This window comes from Micrasema longulum, unplaced genomic scaffold (assembly GCF_059751315.1).
Source record: "Micrasema longulum isolate JH-2025_06_02 unplaced genomic scaffold, ASM5975131v1 h1tg000478l, whole genome shotgun sequence".
NCBI lineage: Eukaryota > Metazoa > Arthropoda > Insecta > Trichoptera > Brachycentridae > Micrasema > Micrasema longulum.
The window spans coordinates 116,697-136,847 of NW_028277675.1; the positions used below are offsets into that span (position 1 = coordinate 116,697).

Here is a 20,151-nt window from a genome sequence, read left to right on the forward strand (position 1 = left end):
TCTCGCCATATATACCTGTTTTACCATTCTTTCGTCATCCATTCGTTCTACGTGAGACCCTTGCTTAATCTTATCAATTATACATGACTCAGATTTAGTCAAACATAGATATAAGTAAATACGAGTTAGTATCTAGATCTAGATTAAAATTATTTTTAGCGATCTTACCAAAGAGACTTGCGATGAAGAGGAACAGGAACCAAAACCATAGAAAAGTGTAAATCTTTTCATTGATCACATTGAGAGCCATCACACACAGGGCGTCGTGCTTCTGAATAGACCCGCTAGGACCATATTTGTGGAACTGGCATTTCGTTACCTAAAAATAAAGAATACTATCAAAAAGTATCTTATTTCAACAATATTTTGAGTTTGTCCAAATTTTTGTAGACAAGGACCAGTCCCTGTTCAACTCCCTGGGGAGCTGTTTATATTAACACTTTACAACAGAGATGAAGAACATTTAAGAGAAGGTAATATAGAAGTCCCGGCATCTACAGGGCTTATGACTTGGTTACTGGGTCGAGAAAAATCGGAAAATTTACTCACAATACATTTCTAAATATTAAATTAATATTGTATCACTGTATAGTAAATTAACTAGTAGGTTTGCATAAAAATGTCTGCTTTAAAACAGGTTGTACCTATTGAGGCAGACTAGACATGATCCAGAGAAATCTATTACCTAAGTGTGTATGTAGTAGATAAAGTAATTGTTATTTTTGTTAATAAACTATGATTATTAACATATTACAACAGAGATGAAGAACATTTAAGATAAGGTAATATAGAAGTCCAGGCATCTACAGGGCTTATGACCTGTCAATAGCTGGTTTAAGTGGCCACTTTACACACTGTGTAACATTCACCATTCTGCCTATATTTGAACATCTATATTCCTTCAATTCTTTCATCTGTTGATGTTTGTGAAGTTAAAGAGCTGAAACCTTTATTTATGCGGGTGAGATTCATCTAATTGAATTATTTCACCTACATACTAGGCAACGCCTGAAAATATTATTTTTTTAATTTCTATACTTCTTCATGGACCAGGTAATTTATCAACAATATTTTGAGTTTGTCCAAATTTTTATAGACAAGGACTGGATTCAACTCCCGGGGAGCTGTTTATATTAACACTTTACAACAGAAATGAAGAACATTTAAGAGAAGGTAATATAGAAGTCCAGGCATCTACAGGGCTTATGACCTGTCAATGGCTGGTTTAAGTGGCCACTTTACACACTGTGTAACATTCACCATTCTGCCTATATCTGAACATCTATATTCCTTCAATTCTTTCATCTGTTGATGTTTGTGAAGTTAAAGAGCTGAAACTTTTATTTATGCGGGTGAGATTCATCTAATTGAATTATTTCACCTACATACTAGGCAACGCCTGAAAATATTATTTTTTTAATTTCTATACTTCTTCATGGACCAGGTAATTTATCAACAATATTTTGAGTTTGTCCAAATTTTTATAGACAAGGACTGGATTCAACTCCCGGGGAGCTGTTTATATTAACACTTTACAACAGAAATGAAGAACATTTAAGAGAAGGTAATATAGAAGTCCAGGCATCTACAGGGCTTATGACCTGTCAATGGCTGGTTTAAGTGGCCACTTTACACACTGTGTAACATTCACCATTCTGCCTATATTTGAACATCTATATTCCTTCAAGGTTCTTCATCTCTGTTGTAAAGTGTTAATCTCTTATTTCAATTAGTTATATCAAAATTTTCATCGAAGCACACTGATTTTTTCAAAATTTCAATTGTTTTCAATATTGTTGATTCTCCTTCGTTGTGCCCCGGTTATCCTAATCAATTTTCTAAACACATGTAGTGTGGTCTCATTTTATTTCTAGAAAAATACCGATTAGAGCTTTTTGCTATTATCCATGATCGTTTCTGGTGGCTTCGAAAGATGATTTCCAAACTTTTTCAGCGAATTGACGATCGATCGATCCCATACGGTAAATAATTCATTTTCCCCTTTTCCTCGATCTAAAAAAGTATCTTTGTTTTGCGTACTTCTGGATTAATTTACTTTCTGCAGAAATATACCAAAGCTACCAATTTATAGTTGCCGTTGGCAACTTTTTTCATTAGCAACAAGCAATTTTTCCTTGTATTTGACTATCGCCAAGGAAACTTAGGTGCGGTTTGTAGTGGGCAAGCGTAATTTATTTAATTAAGCATCAGTTTATCTTTTAAAGTCCCGAGGGCTAAAAAATATTGGCTTACCTTCGGGAATATGATGTCCAAAGGATCCATAATTCCATCCCAATTGACTCCAGAGACCTGGTGCCCCAAACCCATGAAGTATCCACCGAGGAAGACATTGGTGATGTACACTTGGAAGATGATGTTAAGGAAATTGAGCATTTCACAAAAGATGAGCCAAAGAGACCAAGTCCTCGTTATATGGAGTCTGTTGAAGAATTATTGTATTGTATTTATTAGTTTCTGATATCACTGCGACATGTTAAACTAGAATAGCCTAATAAATAATTAAAAATTATCAACCATAGAATTAAGAACAGTCCAGAAACCGCGTACGCACATCAAACAGAAGGCGAAAAACTACTCATAAATGAGTAGTTTTTCTCATAAATGAGTAGTTTTACGTTTTGACCCATTAGTTTCTTTGTAGACGTCGCTCAGTACGCAATTCCTGATTTGAATTCAACTATGCAGTGTTGTGTCGTTTTAAAGTGTAGAAATACTGCTAGGATCTTAAAGAAACAGGATGGTATCACATTTCACGTGTAATTAGCAAACGAATGTTTAAGTAGCAAATGCATTACTTAAAAATTTAATTATTTTTCCATCTGTAAGATTTTCGAAGAAACAAAATGGAAATTTCGTTAGTGTTGCCAGGGTTGTAAGTTTTGTTACCCCACTTTGCTCACCTAACAAAAAAACTAATAAAAATTAGACTTCGGATTAAACAACGCCGTGGGGGAGATTTGAACGATATTATTTTTAAAACATCAAATATTATTTTACATGATATAAAAATATCCGTTTTATATAAAATAAAATTCGTTTTACATTATAAGTTCAAAGTTCATTAATTCAATTACTCTTATTAAATGACCCTTTACTTATCTACTTTGTTGTTTCAATCAATGTTTCCGCGTGCACAATAAAATTTTAGAGAAATCAACAGATTACTTTTTTTTACCTTATATTTGTGTTATGATAATTTTTTTTCCCATCAAGCAACATTACGCGGCGATATCACGAATGCGCGCGGCGAAAGTAGGCCATAGTGGGGGAATTATTGGACACAGTCCAATGTATTCAAATATGATTCTACGCTCCTTCTGGACTATTCTAATTCTATGTTATCAACAATATTTTCAGTTAATCGGAATACTTGTTCTCGTAGGCAAGGACTGAATTTCACCACCAAGGAGTTATATAAATTAACATGTAACAACGCAGATGGATAAAATTTTAGACGAAGAAATATATTCCGTTTATCCATATTCCCAGCCTGAATAAAGGCTTTCATATTATCTTCCTTGCTCATACTTTCATTTTCCTTTCCCATTTCAGACTTATATATTCTCTTCCCTGTTCAAACTTCCATATTCTCCTCTCTGTTCAAACTTCCACATTCCCTTCCCTACTCAGACTTCTGTTTTTCCTTCCCTGCTCTGACTTATATATTCTCATCCCTGTTCAAATCTCCATATTCTGCTCTCGGTTCAGACTTCCATATTCTGCTCTCGGTTCAGACTTTCATATTCCCCTATCTCTTCAGACTTTCATATTTCCTTTCCCGCTCATATTTTCCTACTCCCTTCCCTGTTCAGACTTACATATTTATTTATTCATATTTTTCGCTTACAAACTATAATTAATAATAAAAATAATGTGACCTCACTGGGGTTTCCCGTGCCGAGGCCGCTTAGCAATATACTTTTTTGAAATTACATTTGAGAATAAACAAAGAAGACTAACTTAAAAAACAAAGATAATTAACATATATTAAGACAGTTTTAAAAACAAGGTATTTATGTACATCTATATTATTTATATTACAAAACACACAATGAAAATAACAAAAACCTAACATAAGCTATACACTTGTGGAGCAGATGATTCAATATTGGTATGGGCGAATGAGACAATCCATTTTACTTCTACCTAGCTCCACTATATCCATTTTTTATAGCCTTTTTAAACATTTTCTCGTTACTTATCGTTTTAATAGATAGTGGAAGTAGGTTATAGATTTTAATTGAATAATACTTAAAATCCCTTTGTCCGAAAGTGGTATTAGTTTGTATTTGTGTAAGTTGTCTTTGTGTTGAGGATCTAGTGATTATATTATTTGTATGTGATGTATTGTAGGGGTTATGTCTTTCATTTGAGTAAGAGTAGTTTTTGAATATATAAGTGAGTGTTGTTTTAGCGTATAATTGTTTTGGTGTCATAAGTTGTGATGTATGGAATATTTTTTCAGTAGATGTCTGTATCGGGACTCTGAGTATTATTTTAACTATGGATTTTTGTGCAACAAATAGACTATTTAAAACTGTGTCACTCGCACCACACTAACCGATTATACCGTACTCTAAAATTGATTGGCACAGTGCAAATTAGATTCGAACTCAAAATATAGTGAATCAGTTTTATCACTACCATGACAATCATAATAAGGTGTTATTTGTCGTGTTTATAGCACTTTAGCTGGGCTATTACTGGTACCCCCCTTAGGGCCACTATTATTATGGGTAGCTAAAGACGTCATACCTTCACCACGACGGTATAGTTGAAGATAAATTATATCAAGCGATTACGAAGATACACTACAGACCCCCACCTTCAAGTTTTGGGTAGGTACATAGATATGTAACAAGGGGAAGCGTATGTCACGGTACACATATCTACGCACCAATGTGACATAAGTAACTTCATAATGACGTCATAGTTAAGGATAAATTCTCCAGAGCGTTTGCGAAAATACACTACCGACTCTCCACCTTCAAGTTTTGATGTAGGTACATCGGTTTTTACCGGCGGGTCTAGTACCCTTCTATATGCACATCTACATCTTACTGTCAAAAAATTTGTTCCATTGAGAGTTTTTTCCTTTTTTTTTTAAACATCCAGTGTGTAAAGTAGCCACTTAAACCAGTCAATGACAGGTCATAAGCCCTATAAATGCCTAGACTCCCGTATTCCCTTCGCAAAAATGTTTTCCCTCTCTGTTGCAACAAATGTTCATATAATTGTCAATGAATCACCACACAGAAGCACATTAATACCCCTAATAAAATATTTACATTGAATATTACACACATTTCTGTCTACATTGATAAGACAAGTATAAAATAACTTTTATCTGATTAACCTGAACACATTTGTCACAGTTTTATTGTTTTCTGACACTAATCATACATGTGCAGAAATTCTCATAAAAATATTATTTTTATCATGTCTAAAAAGTACTTGAATTATTACAGAAATAAAACAGAATCATATCCTTCGCGTGAACATGCTAATCACTTTACAATCATTCGTAAAGAAAACATATTAATCATTAACAACTATGTCCAAATATATTTTTGTAAATACATGATTTCATAGTCTATAGGAGACATAGGGAGATGTCAAATCCGACAGTTAGTACACCAAAATATTGATAATATCCATCTTCTTCACGTGTCATGTCGCGTTCCCCTGACGTAGACGACTACTCGGAAGAAAGCTTCCCTATCCTGAGTAGTGCGAAACAGCTCCTCCACAGTTCTAATCCTGTGCCTCGATTATTTATTTATTTATTTTATTTATTCATATTTTTCGCTTACAAACTATAATTAATAATAAAAATAATGTGACCTCACTGGGGTTTCCCGTGCCGAGGACACTTAACAATTTAGTTTTTTTTATTACATTTGAGAATAAACAAAGAAGATTAACTTAAAAAACAAACATAATTAACAAATATTCAGACAGTTTTAAAAACAAGGTATTTATGTACATCTATATTATTTATATTACAAAACACACAATGAAAACAACAAAAACCTAACATGTTTTGGAAATCATTATTTACAAAACCACACTCACGAAGGATGGGACACCAAAAATAAAATAAAATACTTAAACTCGCTTTAAATATATTAAAATAGCTTTATATCAATTCATTAGTTAACCCAAAGAAAATTTGTTGACAATGATCCTTAAGAAAAAAATAACTTTATTTAATTTACTTACATATAACTTTGAATTATGTATCCTTACCTCTGTTCTGTATAAATACATTTAACTTTTTAATAAAGATACCAGTCTCGAAGATGTCGCGAAAGCGATGAAACCGGTTACTAGATATTCCAAATTTGTGGATTAAAGTATCACTCGTGTTTTATTTATATAATAAATCCATATGTTTAGATTCAATATTGAGTAAACACTGTTAAAAATAAAATTGGAGAAGATTCATTGCTAATTTATACATTTATAAAGAAGCTTGTGTGGCTATGAAGCCGGTCGGAAGAAAAAAAATGGGTTGAAAGCAAACTTGTTTTATAGTTATTTATTTTTAATTGTTTTAATCTTCTACTGAATGTGTTATATAATTTTTAGGTTTAATTTTTGTTTCTAAATCTTAGTAATGTATGTTTTTTTAAAAATAATTAAACCAAATACATACGTTTTGTAAAAGGCAATTTTGCCATTATTGAAATAAATAAAAAAATAAAAATAATAATAATAAAAATAGTAAAAAATAAATAAAATAAAATAAAATGAAATAAAATAAAATAAAATGAAATGAAATGAAATAAAATAAAATAAAATAAAATAATATAAAATAAAATAAAATAAAATAAAATAAAATAAAATAAAATAAAATAAAATAAAATAAAATAAAATAAAATAAAATAAAATAAAATAAAATAAAATAAAATAAAATAAAATAAAATAAAATAAAATAAAATAAAATAAAATAAAATAAAATAAAATAAAATAAAATAAAATAAAATAAAATAAAATAAAACAAAATAAAACAAAACAAAATAAAATAAAATAAAATAAAATAAAACAAAATAAAATAAAATAAAATAAAATAAAATAAAATAAAATAAAATAAAATAAAATAAAATAAAATAAAATAAAATAAAATAAAATAAAATAAAATAAAATAAAATAAAATAAAATAAAATAAAATATAATAAAATAAAATAAAATAAAATAAAATAAAATAAAATAAAATAAAATAAAATAAAATAAAATAAAACAAAATAAAATAAAATAAAATAAAATAAAATAAAATAAAATTAAATCAAATTAAATTAAATTAAATTAAATTAAATGCTTTTAGTTTAATCATTCATGAAGTAAGATACAAACATGTGTTGTGAGATGTTGTGAAATGAGGTCATAAATGTTAATTTTGAAGTTACTAGTTGTAGTAATTACCGCACGACTATAATACAGTCATTATACCAAAATACGTTTTTAATATAGTGACGCAGAAAACTGAATTAATTATTAAATCCACGGATATTTTAATAATTTTACTATAAATATAATAGATCTGTTCTGTAAATTTTACCTTGTCAAGAAGTCAATTCTGATGGTTGACATTTTTGCTTTCACAGTTTCCTTAGACGGTACAATTTTTCCATTCACTTCGAAATCCTGATCAGCGTAGGATAGTGAAGCCATCTGCAGGCCATCCACCAGCGCTTGGATCCTCCCTCCTGATGATCAACAAAAATAGCAAGCTGTTGAAACAGCATGTCAACGTTCTTGTACGCGCATATATTTCTTGATCATAACATAAATAGAGCAAACTTTGGACAAACTCAATATTTTGAGTTTGTCCAAAGTTTTGTAGATAAGGACTGAATCCAACTCCCCGGGGAGCTGTTAATATTAACATATTACAACAGAGATGAAGAACATTTTGGAAAAGGGAATATAGAAGTCTGAATGTTACACAGTGTGTAAAATAGCCACTTAAACCAGCTAATGACAGGTAATAGGACCTGTAGATGCCTAGACTAATAAGTTACGTAAACCTTGAAGAAGTAGCTTGCTTGCTTTGAAACCGGTAGACGGAAAAGAAAATTGTATTTAAAAGCAAAGTTGTTTTATTTATAATTACCGTAAAACGGGGTTAAATTGCACCATCAAGGGTAACATTGCATCAAAAAAAAAAAGTTTTTAGAGACACCTGTTGTCATTGCTACTAACAATAACTCATTGTTTCTCCAAATATTCAATGGATGTCACTTTTCACTCTTACCTAAGGTTATTTTCCATTCAATATGGTACTTTAGTACTGAGCGATTAGCGGTTTGGGTAGGTTGTGCAGTTTTTATGAATAATTTCTATAGGTAATTCTTATCACATCTTCAACAGTGTGTATCATTCTAAGGTGAGTAAAGTGGTTTCGTATGTTGAATTTTGTCATGTATTTGATAATACCAGTATTTCTTACTAAATTTACCAAAACATTTTAATATTAATATTTCCATGTCCATGTGGAATCTATTAAGATACTAAAGGAAAAAAAAAGTGATGCAATGTCACCCCGCCCTAGGGCTTACTTTGCATCATTTTTCAAAAAATTATAGCTTGTATATGAAACTACAAAATATACTTATAACCACAAAAAAGTAAAGGAAATATATTATATAACCATGACATTTATTGTCAAAAACACTACTCATCTCCTCGATGAAAAAAATCATTATAGCTGAAAAGTTATTAAAAAGTGATGCAATTTAACCCCGTTTTACGGTATTTAATAGTTTATCGGGAAAAATTTGTTTTAATACTTTAAGTTTCTATTCTTATAATGTATTAATATTGCAATAAAATAAAAAAAATATGATGCCAAGTTTCTTGAAAATGTATGAAAAAAAATTATACAAATTACAACCGAGATGGATAACATTTTAGAGTAGGGAATATGGAAATCTAGGTATTTACAGGGCTTATGACCTGTCGTTGGCTAATTTAACTGGCTATTTTACACACTTGTAATATTCGCCATTTTGCCGATTTTAAAAAATCCATATTCACATCCAACGACAGGTCATAAGCCCTGTAAATGCCAAGACATCTGTATTCCCTTCTCGAAAATTTTCTCCATCTCCGTAGCATTTTTTAAATCTTAATGACTCCCTAGGGGGTAAAATCCAGTCTTTTGCCTACAAACATTTGGACAATCTCAAAATATTGTAATAAAATGTATACATTTTGCAACCATTTTGAATGACGTCACTAGTTTACATGAATTAACCAATGATAAGAGAGTTGTGAACGATTTCCGGGTTACGGTAAGACAACAGACCAATTGGCAGAACTGACCGAAAAGAAGCGGAAGAGAACTTGAGACGTCACACGCGGAGTCATTTCGGAAAAATGAAACTTAAAAAATCATCATCGTCACTCCCTTTCCGCACATGATGATGCACAGGGCATGAGAAGATGTATGTAATAGAAGAAGCGAGGCCTGTGTACAATGACAGAGTGATGCGGCGTTCTATCCTCTGTGTCTGCCCCTAACCCGAAATGGCGGAACGTAAAGAGACAGGCATTTTATTATATTTGCATTGCGGAGAAACGTCTAAAAGTTTATTTATTTACCTTCCAGTTTTCTCCACAGTTTGTGCGGCAGGTAAAACATGATTGCCTGTCCAAACAGCATGAACGGAACCCATTGGTAGTACGCGTGATGCTTCAGCTCATCATTATCGCTGGAAGGTCCGACTCCAGCGTGAGGAATGTACCCTGACTGGAGCATTGATTCATTGTAGTGCCTGATCTGAAAATGAACCAATAGTATAACCTTATAATTTTTATTTTTATTTATTAAGGAAAAACAACAGTTGTTATACAGGATGTTCTTTTAACCCTGTTACATCCGAAACCACGATGATCAGTATGAGCAAGAAGACATATTGCCACATAAAAATATTTTTTTAGAATTAAAAAAAATAAAACAAAAAAAGCTAATGGTTGCTTACTTCTGCTGGGGTAAAACGAGGGGGTAGAGGGGGGAATCGGACACTGCGCCGTGCTCCACTCACTTCTCCCCTGCAGAAGTAAGGAACCATTTGTTTTTTTAAATATTTTATTTTTTAAAAAAATCTTTGTTTTAAATATTTTTTTAAATATGCTATTATGTCTTCTTGCGCATACTGATCATCGTGGTTTCGGATGTGACAGGGTTTAAAGAACACCCTGTATAAGAATACAAAATATAAAAAATTGTACACACATCCAGTTAAAGTTTTTCACAAATATAATGAGAGAACATGTTACACAGAACAGAGAAAAATAATATATTATATAAGACATGAGAAAAAAAAGAGCTCTCAAGAAGGTTAAGGGATGAGGAAACAAAGTGGAGGAGTGGAGGAGAGGGATTTTCATAATATAGTTGACCAATTCAAAATTTTGATATTATAATAAAATAAACATAATTCTTTAAGTTCCTTTGAACATAAACTTATTACACACTGACAAATGTTTCATTTTACAGTGTTCCAAAAGGTTTTTTTTGAAGTCACAAAATTTTGTATTAAAAATATCTAAATGGGGACAAAGTCAATGAAATTTGGAGCCGCTACGATAAATAAACGCGTTTTGAATATATTTTTTCTTGGGCAATGAATTTAAAAAAAAAGAACTTGTCGCGTTGACTTTACGGGACAATTGATTGATTGTTTACTATATTAGTTTTATATCACCCGTCGATGGAAGGAGTGCTCTCCCGAAACTATAGTAGTGTTCTTGTAAAAGAATAAAAATTGTGTAACACTAATAACAAAGTTTTATTTTCATAATAATTTATAATGAAGTGTTACGAAGTGAATTCCGATTCAATTAAAAAAAATAATTCTTACTAGATGTTATTTTTTTTTATTTTAAATAAAATTAAAATTTAATTATTTAAAATAAAAAATAGTGAAAAAAAATACAAAAGGAAATCATGAAGTCTGGCGTGTATTAATTAAATTTTGTATATATATGTGTGTATGTATATGTATATATAAATATGTGTATACTAGTAAGTTTATATTTTATTTGTCTGTTCTTTCTTTTAATTTGTAAATAATTATTATGTATGAAAATATAATTGCCTAGCTTGGAACGGGGTTTGTATCAGTATTTGGTTAGCTGGGCAAAGTGTACAAAAAAATGTATGTAATATTATAAAATGTATGAATAAATAAATAAAATAAATAAAAACAGTTTTGTTTTTAAAAAATTACAACAGGGATGGAGAATACCTTAAATAAGGGAATATGGAAGTCAAGGCATTTACAGGGCTTATGACCTGTCATTGGCTGGTTTAAGTGGCAACTTTACACACTGTGTAACATTCACCATTTTGCCCATGTTTGAACGTCCATATTTCTTCAATTCTTATTTTCTTATACATCTTCTCAAGTTTTGTTTTTAATTACTTGTTTTTTTCTACCGATCTTTATTAAGGAGAAATTAACGAATTTACCTTGATAAAGAAGCTTGTATAGTTTTGAAACCAGTCGGTAGAAAAAAAAATATTAAAAAAGAAGTTTTATTTAACTTTTTGTGCATAATGTTAATTGTACATTGCTATTGCTATTTTGCTGCTTATTGCTAAATGGCAATTTCTTTTAACCACCAATAAAATAAAAGTATCAATTTTATAATTCAAGTTGCAAAACACATTCAATGGAAAATATTTTTAAAAAGCTTAAGATATACAAAAATACAAATAATTGTATTTGATAAAATAAATAACCACAGAGTTAGTGCTTCTAATATAAAATTTTAATTGTATTTTAATATAAATTACCTTAAATCAATACTATTACTTGACGAGAAAAAGGAATAAATAGGAAAGAGAAAAGAAGGAGAGATTAAGGAAGAGAAAGGAGATGTTTCTTCATACGTGATTTAAACAGAGATACTGTAACATCTTTGATGGATGGGAGATGATTCCACAGTCGAGCCGCATGGACACCATAATATAAGAGAAGAAAGAGGAATTGTGGGTGGGTATTAAGAGAGTGCTTTGAGAATTAGAACGAAGAGGTAAACCATGATTTGATAAGCGTTGAATTTTTCCACAGAGGTATATAGGAGCGTTAGAACTATGAAGTACGGTAAACAGAAGTTTGAGAAAGTGATAGTCTCTCCGCTGTCTAATTTTGTGCCATTTCAGTTGCCTACATAATCAAAAACGTGTTCATATTTCCTAAGACCAAAAATATACCTTATGCATTTATTCTGAAGTCGTTCAAATTTTTTGAGTTGCTCACAGCTTAAATCAGTCATGAAAACATCAGCGTAACCCAGAATAGGCAGTAGTAATACTTGGACGAGTGAGCATTTAGTGAACATAATTTGTATTTTAGATGGGTTTATAAGTTGACCATACTATTTTGTTCATGTTGACACACTATTAAGTTTATGAGACATCGGTTTTGTTGCTTCACTGATGCTTTCAGATCTGCAATGAAGATATAGTTGTAAATCATCTGCATAGAGATGATATGAACAATTAAGACATTCTGCTATCGGATTGATAAATAGTAGTGGTGTTAAAACTCCACCTTGAGGTACTCCAGCGACAATATCAACCCATTCTGATTGATGATCTGGTGTATTGATGCATTGTTGTCTAGATCGTAAATACGCTGCGTATATTTAGCTCTATCTCTTTCTTAAAGTACAAATCAACGAGTTAAATACCACAGTAAATGTGCTGGTGAAGAAGCAAAAGGTATTGATGACATGTTCCGGCACCCCGCTGTCCACGATACACCTGATGTGCTCGCCGATGTACTCCCTGGAGCAGACGAGGATGGTGCACAGGACAAGGATGACGAAGGACACGCGGTAGTGGAGCCAGAACACCAGGTTGTCTATGGACGCCTTCCCGGGCTTGATCTTCACGTGGTTCCCGAGCACGGAGAAGCTGGCCAACATCTGGAGAAAAAAATATCATAATTAGCATATCCTTACCACTTAATCGTTCTTATATTATTATTTTTTACAACATACATAAGAGGTAAAACAGAGTTTTAAAAAAATAAAGAGTAATAACATAGCAATGAATACATTTAAACATTAAAAATAGTAAACAAAAAAATCCCACAAAGGCGGCCTGTTCGTGGGTATACAAGAAACGTTTATGAATTTTTGCTCATATAATAAATAGAATATAGGCAGAATGGTGAATGTTACACAGTGTGTAAAGTGGCCACTTAAACCAGCCATTGACAGGTCATAAGCCCTGTAGATGCCTAGACTTCTATATTACCTTATCTTAAATGTTCTTCATCTCTGTTGTAATATGTTAATTTAAACAAACTCAAAATATTGTTTAAAAAAAATAATTAAATTGTTTTTTTTATGTTATTCTTGCATTAACGCAATACACCAGGACTTACTAAATACATATTTTTTGTAAATGAATTATTTTTAAAATTATTTAAAAAACGTTAGGTATTAATGAAATAGATAATTATGTAGTAGTCAACAATGCGCTATGAAGGTTATAACCACACCTTGCCGTACCCAAAATAATGATGATTTTCTATAATCAAGGCGATTGATTATACCCAATAATGACTGTGACGACACTCGTAAACGGACTGATAAAATCATCAGCTTCGTAAAATGGTTCAAAATACACTGATTAATTCAATCGTAATAAAACAAAGATTAAAATAATCGAACATGTCATAAAGAATGCAATTGAAAATAAAAAATTCCCAGTATTACCAAAATACCAGTCATTGGCTGGTTTAAGTGGTTTAATGACTCTCTAGGGGGTGAAATCCAGTTTTTTGTCTACTTGGATAAACTCAAAATATTGAAATCGAACCAACTGGTCCAAGAAGACGTTCAAAAATTGAATCCAGGCGTTGCCTAGTACGAGAAATAATTTAATCAGATGAACCTTTTGCAACAATAAAGCTTCCAGCTTGGAGAATCCTTGTAAATAGACTTCTCCTTGGCGAATTTAAATATATTTTTTATATAGCGGACAATTACATTATTTGCCCCAAAACTGCCAATGTGAGCTAGTGGATTATGCAGCCAAGAATCTATTAAATGCACTCGAACCAGAGAAAATCAATATATAGAAACACTGACTAACTTGGTGTTGAGTCTTCTTCTTTGTCGGCGATCAGCTCACGCGCTAACGGGAAAACTGGTGATCGGGAAAACTGCATACACACAATTGTCTGGAGTCTGGAGGCGGCGCGGCGGATGATGATTGATGGCGATAGATGATAAAAATGTTCGCGGCGTTATATTGACTTTTACGGCGAAAAAGGCGAAATACTTTCAACAATTAGAAAAGCGTGTGCACATAGCTCGTTGAAAAAAGCGAAGAATGGCGCGGAGGACGAGCAGGGTTACCAACCAACAAATGTCCCGTCAGGCGTGGCAACTTCACAAATCAAAATTAGCCAGTATCTACTTACATACGATTCTTCTGGCTAAAATACATTGAAACAAATTATCGGCTTATCGGCACAGCTCTTTAACATGCCTAGACTTCCATACTCTCAGAAATGTTTTCCCTCTCATTGCCACAAATTTAGATTAACAAATTACAACAGGGTTGGAAAATACCTTAAATAAGGGAATATGGCAGTCTAGGTATTTACAGGTCTTATGACCTATCATTGTAAGTGTAACATTCACCATTTTGCCTTTGTTTGAACATCCATATTTCTTCAATTCTTCCATTTGTTGATTTTAGAGAAGTTAAAGAGCTGAAACCTTTATTGTTGCGAAGAGATTCATCTGACTGAATTGTTTTACATACTAGGCAACGCCCGAAAACAATTTTTCAATTTTTAAACTTCTTCTTGGACCAGTTGGTTTCATTACAATATTTGAGTTTGTCCAAATGTCCATAGACCAGTCTTTTGTCCAGTCTAGTCCAAAATCCAGTCTTTTGTCTATGAACATTTGGACAAACTCAAACATTGTAGTGAAGCAGATGTATGTTACCCAGACGCTGACTCCGAATGGCTTGATAAGTTGGAACGATTGCAAAATGTTTGTATATGTTATATCTTTAATCTTTGCAAATTCGACCACACAACCGAATATCACACGCAACTACACTGGCTCAGTATCAGGCATAGAAGAAATATTCACATTCTATTACTTCTTCACAATATTTTAAATAATCCCACTTCACCTGTTTATCTGAGAGAGCAAGAGCTCGGAAGACCAACCTCCATCACAACACGGACTATCTCTTCGTTTTAATAACGAGAGAACCCATTAAATACCCTTTCATCGCTCTAATGTTCATGCCTCCTCTTTCACAGTAGTAACTGCTCGATTAATCTACCCACTAATTAATTTATTTATATATTTGCCCAGTGGGCATTTGGACATATTTAAACATAGAAAATTAAATAAACAAAAAAAGACACGATGATATACAATAGACTTGGTGGGAGTGGAAGCGAGAGAGAGGTGTTTATAATTGAATTTGATTCAGTGATCGTATGAAAGAAGACAACTTGTTATCAAAGAAATCAAGACTGGTATGTTTGTTGGCAGACCTACGAATTCTGGGCATAGGGGATGAAAACCATAGTTAGTTCTAAAGTTATCGGCATGAAAGAGTAAGTTTTGTGTGATGCTAACCTCTCTAAAGACGCCTCTTCTTTATTTACATTTAAGCCAAGATTGAAATGTCACTATCTAAATATTTAAATTGTTCCTTTATCCTTTTTCTTTCCTTCCTGTCCTCTCTCTTCTATTCATAGTATAGTGTTTATTTTTTATATTTTTATGTATTTTTTTTTAGTTCATATTTGTTTTTAATTTTATATAAAATTATAAGTTTCAATATGTCCACGTACTTGTAATTTTCTCAAACTAAACAGTTTGGGTATGTAGGAAGAAATTTCCTCAAGGCAATATGCCCGTCCTTAAATGTATATAAAGTGTTAAATAAATAAATAATATTCACCGCACGCTCATGTTTTCTGCATGTCCCTAAATTAGTTTTTTTACGAAAACTCCTTGGGAATATTATATGAAATTAAGTACAATACGTTTTTAATTTAAATAAAATTAATCTACTTCACACATTTTTATCAAATTCCTTCTTTAAATTTCATAACCTTGATTCATTAGCACACGAAGAGATATTTTTGATTAGTTTCTGCTTTACAAACTTGTAAATAATAAATTTGATTCCCCAGAACTCAATCATCTACTTGCTTACCGTGTCCCCTTCAGACCAACTAGACTGTCTGATATTTTCTATATTCGTAATATTAAAACTAATTATCGGAAACACTACGATCCCTCGTATATGTGAAGCATTTAACAAGAATTTTAATAGTCTTGATATATTTAACACTCCATGCAATACGTACAGAAGAGAACTAATAATCTTGATTCAGAATAACACAGAATAGACGTTTTGTCTCTTTTCTAATCAAATGCAACTTTCCACTCCTATTTTCCTTCTTCCATCCTTCACCACTCCTCATTAATATCTTTCTTTTCCTGCCCACTATCTCCTTGTTTTGTCCATTTTTTGTGAATACATATAATTGGATGGCAGGCCCTACTATGTATACATTTTATATAGTTTTTTAAAATATTAATTCAACCTCTACATCTGTTTGTATTCGCAATAAATAAAATAAAATAATAAATCAAAATTCATATAGGATGTGATATTTCCTTAATGTACGCATGGCTATTTCTTACCCTATCTAATGCGGCCATAAGTAATTAAACTTGAAACTTACACAATACATGCAGAGCGCAAATATTATTGTTTAAATGATTAATTATTACTAATTTTTCTGATCGTCATTAGTGATTATTCATGTCTTTATTTCCAAAGGCGTTTTGATACAAATTAGAGTGAACAACACTGATAATCGTTAAATAAATTATTCAATATTCATTGCCACCATTTTTCTGTTCAAATAAGGGTACAACTGATGCAGATCAGTGCCACATAATCATCATTTCTCTAACCACACTCAGTGGTGCATAAGACACAGCAATTGAACACATATTGACTAAAATTGAGACCTTAAAAATTGTGCACAAAATAACACTGGGAAACATACAAGACGACGACATAATATTAGTCAAAAATGCTGACATACATAAATATAACACCAGACAACAAAAACACTATCATATTGAAAAAGCAAAGACAAACACAGGACAGTCAAAAATACTACATAATGGACTTAAACACTACAACGACCTACCTTACTATTTGAAAACTTTTACTGGAGACAAATTTAAAATCAATCTGAAAAAGCACATGATGACTGAACTAACTAGACTAGACGAGACATAAAATGACTAGACAATATTAAATTTCTAATGTAACCCTAACGGGTTTTTTAAAATTGTAAATAAATAAAAAAAAAAAAAATATAACACTTTAAAATACCTAAATTTTGTAAACGGGGTCTAGAATTCCAATCGTCTATGCGCTTAGTAGCTGCAAGGCGTGTTGTAATCTTACTCCTTTTTATTATTCATATTATTTTATTTTTTTTATACACTAAATTCATTTGTCAATTTTTAAAATGTGCAAATGGGGGCTAAATTTCTAACCGTCCATGCGCTCTGTAGCTGCAAGACGTCCTGTAATCTAGCTCCTATCTGTTATAATTTTTGATTGATCTTAATTAAAAACGAGGAACTAGAATCCCAACCGTCCATGCGCTCTGTAGCTGCAAGACGTACTGGGATATTTATTAATTGTACAGCGCCCTTGAGGTGATTTTCACAAAAATGGCGCTTTATAAATTATCCAACTATATTTATGTATATATACATTGGACTAAAAAGTAACGCACTTCATAATTATCACCATCGTAAGTTTCTTATCCGCGCCCGATGAATGCATAGGTAAACATCATTAGAAGGAAGAATATGGTATTTTCTCGTTTTTTATTTTTTTCATTATTAAATAAACAAAAAATACGATGGTTGCAGTATTATTTTTTTTTTGTGCGACGATGAAAAAAATTTCTACGAAGGTGTAAAATATGCATATTTTGAAAACGAGATGATACGCGCCCTGTGTGAGAAACGGCACATACGGCGTTTTTGCGCCAAATTTGTTCGCAACGTTTATTAGAAACGCAGTCGACGGTCATAACGCGTGACGTCAAAATGACGTGATGCCAACTGCGAGCCGTTTTATATGTGCTTATTTTCAAACCCGAAAATTATTCATGAAAACTTGTTATAATTGTAAATACATTGATAGTTATATTACAAGAATTGTAAAAATTCGCTTAAACACGTTTTTTTTTTAAAATACATATTTGGACTCCTGTATTTAGTAGCCTTACGTGTCATGTACAAGGCTAAGGTACTCGGAAAATATCGTTTTTGTTTGTCTTGGAAATGGGATATTCGATCACTGATTTTGGTTTATTACCTTTATGAGTCCAATCACCATTGTTGCCAAGTTCAAGAACAATGGCGCGTGATAACTACTTTTAACTACAGTGTGGATATCTGTTAAGGATATTCCATCTTTCCTGCATTCTGCTTCAAGATTATGGCGTTATAAACTAAAAAATGGGCACTGAAATGACAGATGTTCGATACTCTGTGAAGAAATATCATCGCATGGACAATATTCATCATTCCTTAATTTAAACCTAATTAGGTAACTTCTCATAGCGGCGTGTCCGGTAAAAATTTGGGTCGTTTTGAAAGTACTTTGGTGATGACGACGGATCTTTGCTGCATCAGCCAGCGTTGGGTTTAGGGATTTTACCTGTAGAAGAAGCGCGGTAATGATCCTCCCAACGCTGCTGCGTATTTTGTTTTAAACGTCGTTTAGCAAAGCTAAGGGGAAATTCTGAGAAGAAGGGTGCCGTTATTTTACAAGTTGCGGCTCTTGCTTGTTCATCTGCTCTCTCATTTCCTACGATACCAGCATTTCCTCTTATCCAGCATATTTGAATAATCATCCCTCTGATTTTTAGATGCTTAATTTTACTCGGAATATCTAAACACGTATTAATTTCATCGTTATTCCCGAATAGTAATATTGTTATTCATATATAGGCAGAATGGTGAATGTTACACAGTGTGTAAAGCGGTCACTTAAATCAAACATTAAGAGGTCATAAGCCCTGTAGATGCCTAGGCTTCTATATTCCCTTCTCAAAGGTGCTCTTCTTCTCTGTTGAAATATATATGTTGGGATCAATTTGGATAATTTTCATGTTTAAAAAAAATTACTTTTACTTAACTCTACCGTCGCATTTGCCTATTTGAGGTAATGGGTTCGATTCCTAGCAAGGTCGACATGAAATATTGACAGTCCCTGGATTTGTACTTGAAACATAAGACTGATCACCTCACCTTCAAATAAAACATTTAAACGTTTTTTTTTAGAAATATTTGCGTTCTTATGATTTACCCAAATATTTCATTTTGAGGGCCATTTTCAGCGAGTTGTAAATAACTCACAATTATAAAATGTGAATCAAGTTGAGGTAGAGCGGGATTTAATCCATGGACCTTGGAGATGTGAGTCCGAGACACTAGGCAAGGGACCACAACCCGATTCAAAGATCGCAATACGCTCTATTTGGTGTATAAATGCAGTGTCTTATGCATCATAAGGTGCTTGAAAGGGGAGTATAATGATGATTTCATTAACACATAGAGACAATGTAATGCATTGAAGATGTTAGGATTTGTTCTGCGTACTGCCAGGGTTTTCGAAATACCCGCGTACTGAGAACTCTTTACAACTCCTTGGTGCGAAGTAGATTCGAGAGTGGCTCGATGATTTGGGGGCCACATGAACTGAAGTACTCTCTTATGATAGAGAAAATCCAAAATTAGTTTCTGAGATATCTCTACATGAGAGAGTGCGGGTATTATGCTCGGCTCTACTCGACCGAGTTTCTCCAGGGTATGCTCGGCTACATTAGTTTAGAGACTAGAAGGAATGTGTATTTGACTACACATTTTTATCGATTGTTGCGCGGTATGGTCGATAATCCTGAGATTATGATGAGCATTGGTTTGTATGTTTCTGATAATTACCAGCGTCAGCATAGATTGTTTCGTATTCCGATATACAGAACCAATCTGCCGATGGTTATGCCTGTTGGAAGGGCT

General features: G+C 32.3%; 1 protein-coding gene across 1 annotated transcript in view; it reads right to left on the reverse strand.

Annotated features, from left to right (window-relative positions):
* The window catches only part of Inx7 (innexin 7), a 29,313-nt gene that overhangs the window by 7,136 nt on the left and 2,026 nt on the right, over positions 1-20,151 (reverse strand). The window contains exons 2-6 of the mRNA XM_088226923.1: positions 12,727-12,963; positions 9,628-9,805; positions 7,583-7,730; positions 2,254-2,440; positions 169-319 (exon numbers count right to left, since the gene is read on the reverse strand). Coding sequence (XP_088083049.1) covers positions 169-319; positions 2,254-2,440; positions 7,583-7,730; positions 9,628-9,805; positions 12,727-12,963 — 901 coding nt within the window. The remainder of the gene's footprint in view (positions 1-168; positions 320-2,253; positions 2,441-7,582; positions 7,731-9,627; positions 9,806-12,726; positions 12,964-20,151) is intronic.